This window comes from Buceros rhinoceros, unplaced genomic scaffold (assembly GCF_000710305.1).
Source record: "Buceros rhinoceros silvestris isolate BGI_N320 unplaced genomic scaffold, ASM71030v1 scaffold25940, whole genome shotgun sequence".
Taxonomy (NCBI): domain Eukaryota; kingdom Metazoa; phylum Chordata; class Aves; order Bucerotiformes; family Bucerotidae; genus Buceros; species Buceros rhinoceros.
The window spans coordinates 188-3,408 of record NW_010388469.1 but is presented as its reverse complement, the minus strand read 5'-3'; the positions used below and the strand labels follow the sequence as shown (position 1 = coordinate 3,408).

The following is a 3,221-nucleotide window of genomic DNA, read 5'->3' as shown; positions in this document are numbered from 1 at the left end:
TCACAGGTGAGGAGCAGGGCAGAGCGGGGCCAGCAGTGCCCTGAAGGCGAACCCAGCTGCCACCAAAGCCATCACTGCTCTTTGTGCTTGCAGACACTCTGGACATTGCAGGCCGCATCGCCCAGTTCATTGCTGGAGCCAGCCTCTCCCACCAGCTCCCTATCTCTGAGGCCATGCTGACATACAAGCAGAAGAGGTGAGCGTGTGGTCCCCGTCTGGGCTGTGCTCAGGACAAGGCTGTGGGAGACAGGGGACAAAGGATCAAGGCCCCATGCTCTACTCTGCTGGCGAGCAGCATGGTGCTGAGCAGAGACGAGAGTTCCACAGTGAGAGGCCTGCAGTGCTATTCCCTGCCTGCCCCTTGGTGTGCTTGACCCCTCCAGCAGCTGTGTGCTGTGAAGGACCCAACGGAGGGCACCGGCTGCCAGGGCTGGGCTGGGCTGGGGGCTGTGGGTGCTGCCCAGGGGTTGATGCTTATGTTCCAGCTGCACTCATCTCTCCCTTCTCTTGGTTTCTGGCACCCAAGGAAGAGGAGTCTCTATTTTGATTTTTATATCAGGTATTGGCTTGTGCTTGCTGTGCCGCTGCCTGGCCGCACCCCCACCCCCACTTCCCATGTGCATCCATCCCTCTTGCTGTGCAGAGGAGCCGTGACCCCCTAAGTGGGGCAGGGCTGCCCTCCCGCATGCAAGCCCTCTCCCAACACCGGAGGGGGCCGACTCCTTGCCTCCTTGTGTAGTGTGCCCTGTGCTGCCATGTTGGGGACAGAAGGTCCTGTGGGAGGGAGGGCAGAGGAGATGGTCACCATGGCCATGAGCCAGCATCTTGGCCCTTGCCAGTGTGGGTGTCCCTGGGCCACAAGGCTAACCACATGGCTCTTGGTGCTCAGCGCACCCAGACCCTGACCTGCCTCTCTTCCTTGTGCAGCCCTGACGAGGACTCCTGCCAGAAGTTTGTACCCTTTGTGGGGGTGAGTGTGTTGAGGGACCAGTGGGCCACTGGGGCTGACAGGCGGGGGATGTCAGTGAACAGCCCTGTTGATGCTGGGGATCATCTAACTTGTCTGTCCTTGCAGGTGGTGAAGGTAGGCCTGGTGGAGCAGTCCTTCAGTGCCTCCGGTGAGTCCCTGGGAGCTCCCAATCCCTGGTTCCCTTCTCCCGCTGGAGGGATACCCTTGCTGGTGTCTCCTACTACTCTGCCCCCACCCTGCTGACTCACGCTCTTCTTCCCCAGTGGACTCAGATGATGCCACAGTCTGTACCCCCTCCTTGCTGAGCTCAGTGCCAGCGGCTGGAGGAGTGGCCCCCTACAGCAAGGAGACTGTGAGCACCCCACCACCCTCCCCGTCTGTCAGCAGCAGCCTCTCAGGTGCTGGGTAAGAAAACCCCACTCAGTCTGAGGCATTGGGTGCTGGGGTGGGAGTGTCTAAGGTGCTCGCTGGTGAGGGTGCTACACCCTCAGGGCCAGTGCGGCCCCAGGGCAGGCTGCAGCTGTGCTACGGGGAAGAAAAGGAGCAAGGACAGCACCTGTGTGCTGCATGGTGCTGCCCATCTTGTCCAGGTCTCTGAGCCCTGGTGTGGAGGTGATGGGCCTGCAGGTGGACTACTGGACAACACAAGGGCTCGACAGAAAGAAGGAGGGAGACAAGCGGGAGATGGGTATCAAGAACACGCTCAAGACCAACTTCCGCTCACTGCAGGTCAGCCGCATCCCCGGCACAGGGGAGCTGGTGCCCCCTAGCACCATGGCCATGACCGTGGTCACCAAGGAGAAAAACAAGAAAGGTAACCAAGCCCACTGTGGGGTGCTCTTGCTGTGGGGCTACCGTCCACTGTGAAAAAGGGCAGGAAGGCAAGGCTGAGATCTGGCCCAGCAGGGGCCAGACAGTGCAGCCAGCCCTGGGGTGAGGGCTCCCATCCATGGCCAGGTGGAGACATCCTAACATTGGTCCTGCCTATCCTTGACCTGCAGTGATGTTCTTGAGCAAAAAACCGAAAGAGAAGGACCTGGAGCCCAAAAGCCAAGTCATCGAAGGCATCACACGCCTCATCTGCACAGCCAAGCACCAGAACACCATGTTGCGAGGTGAGGGAGGTCCCAGCCCCATAGGGCTGTAGGGGTGCAGACCAGGCAGCACAGGCTGCCTGGGACGGGGCTGCACCTCACTGCACCCTCTCCTCTCAGTCTCCATAGATGGAGTGGAGTGGAACGATGTGAAGTTTTTCCAGCTGGCAGCACAGTGGCCAACGCATGTCAAGTACCTTCCTGTGGGCATCTTTGGCTACTCAAAGACTGTGTGAGACTTGAGGTCAGTCCTGGGATGGAGCTGCAGAGTTGCAGGAGGAGACAGGGAGATGGAGAGACAGACATGCTCTTGTCTCCTCGATTCTGTGGCTCAGCCGCTGCCTGCTCTGCAGAGGGAGATACCACACCCACACTGCTCCCTGTGGGCCAAGACCTGTGAACCCTCCAAACCAGCCAGGGCACCATGCCATCTGCCTCCCCTGACCCCCAACAGCAGCCTGGGACAAGAGTTGGTACCAGTCAGCAGTGACCCAGAGGGCTCTGTACCACACTGTCCCCAGATGGGCTTGCCAGGCCAGCTCCACAGCCAGCTGGGGCCCCAGCTGGGCTGGTCCCTGGCAGGTTCCCCGACACTGAGGCCAGCAGGATTGGTCACAGCAGGGACAGGTGATGACCACCACCCCCATACTACCCCTCACCAGCGCAAGTTGCTGTGCCTGGCCCTGCCCTGTGCCGCTGAGCCTCAGCAGCTTTTCTAGTCCCCCCGGCAGCCCTACTGCTGAGGCTGTCTCCATCTCATCTCCCTATTCCTTCCTGACCAGGCTTGCCCTCTGGTGCTGCCAGCTGGAGGTGGGGCATGGGCACTTGTTTTGTTTTGTGTTGTTTTTTTTTAATAAGATTCTATTTTTTTTAAATTTATTGTACTGTTACTTTTTGGGATTAATTTTAATAAATTAATGCTGGTAACATTATGGTGGGGGGTGTGAGAGGGGATGGGTGGGGGGAGGGGGTGTCCCTCCATGCAGCAAGCACTCCAGGGCTGCCTTGGCACAGCAACAAGTGCGATGACTTGGCACCACTAGCAGCCAGGGGCCAGGTGAACCCTGACAGGCCACAAACTCAGACTGGGTGGAGTTTATTTAAAATAAAAGCCACAAATACTAAAGAAGAGACAGATCGGACCCAACCTGTGTCCT

At 58.8% G+C, this 3,221-nt stretch overlaps 1 protein-coding gene across 1 annotated transcript in view; it reads left to right on the top strand.

The window, feature by feature from the left end:
* The window catches only part of LOC104502076 (phosphofurin acidic cluster sorting protein 2-like), a gene marked incomplete at its 5' end in the record, with an annotated part of 12,213 nt that extends 9,913 nt beyond the window's left edge, over positions 1-2,300 (top strand). The window contains 7 exons of the mRNA XM_010145995.1: positions 47-196; positions 928-970; positions 1,076-1,118; positions 1,234-1,375; positions 1,561-1,784; positions 1,972-2,085; positions 2,185-2,300. Coding sequence (XP_010144297.1) covers positions 47-196; positions 928-970; positions 1,076-1,118; positions 1,234-1,375; positions 1,561-1,784; positions 1,972-2,085; positions 2,185-2,300 — 832 coding nt within the window. The remainder of the gene's footprint in view (positions 1-46; positions 197-927; positions 971-1,075; positions 1,119-1,233; positions 1,376-1,560; positions 1,785-1,971; positions 2,086-2,184) is intronic.
* Between the last annotated feature and the right edge of the window lie 921 nt (positions 2,301-3,221).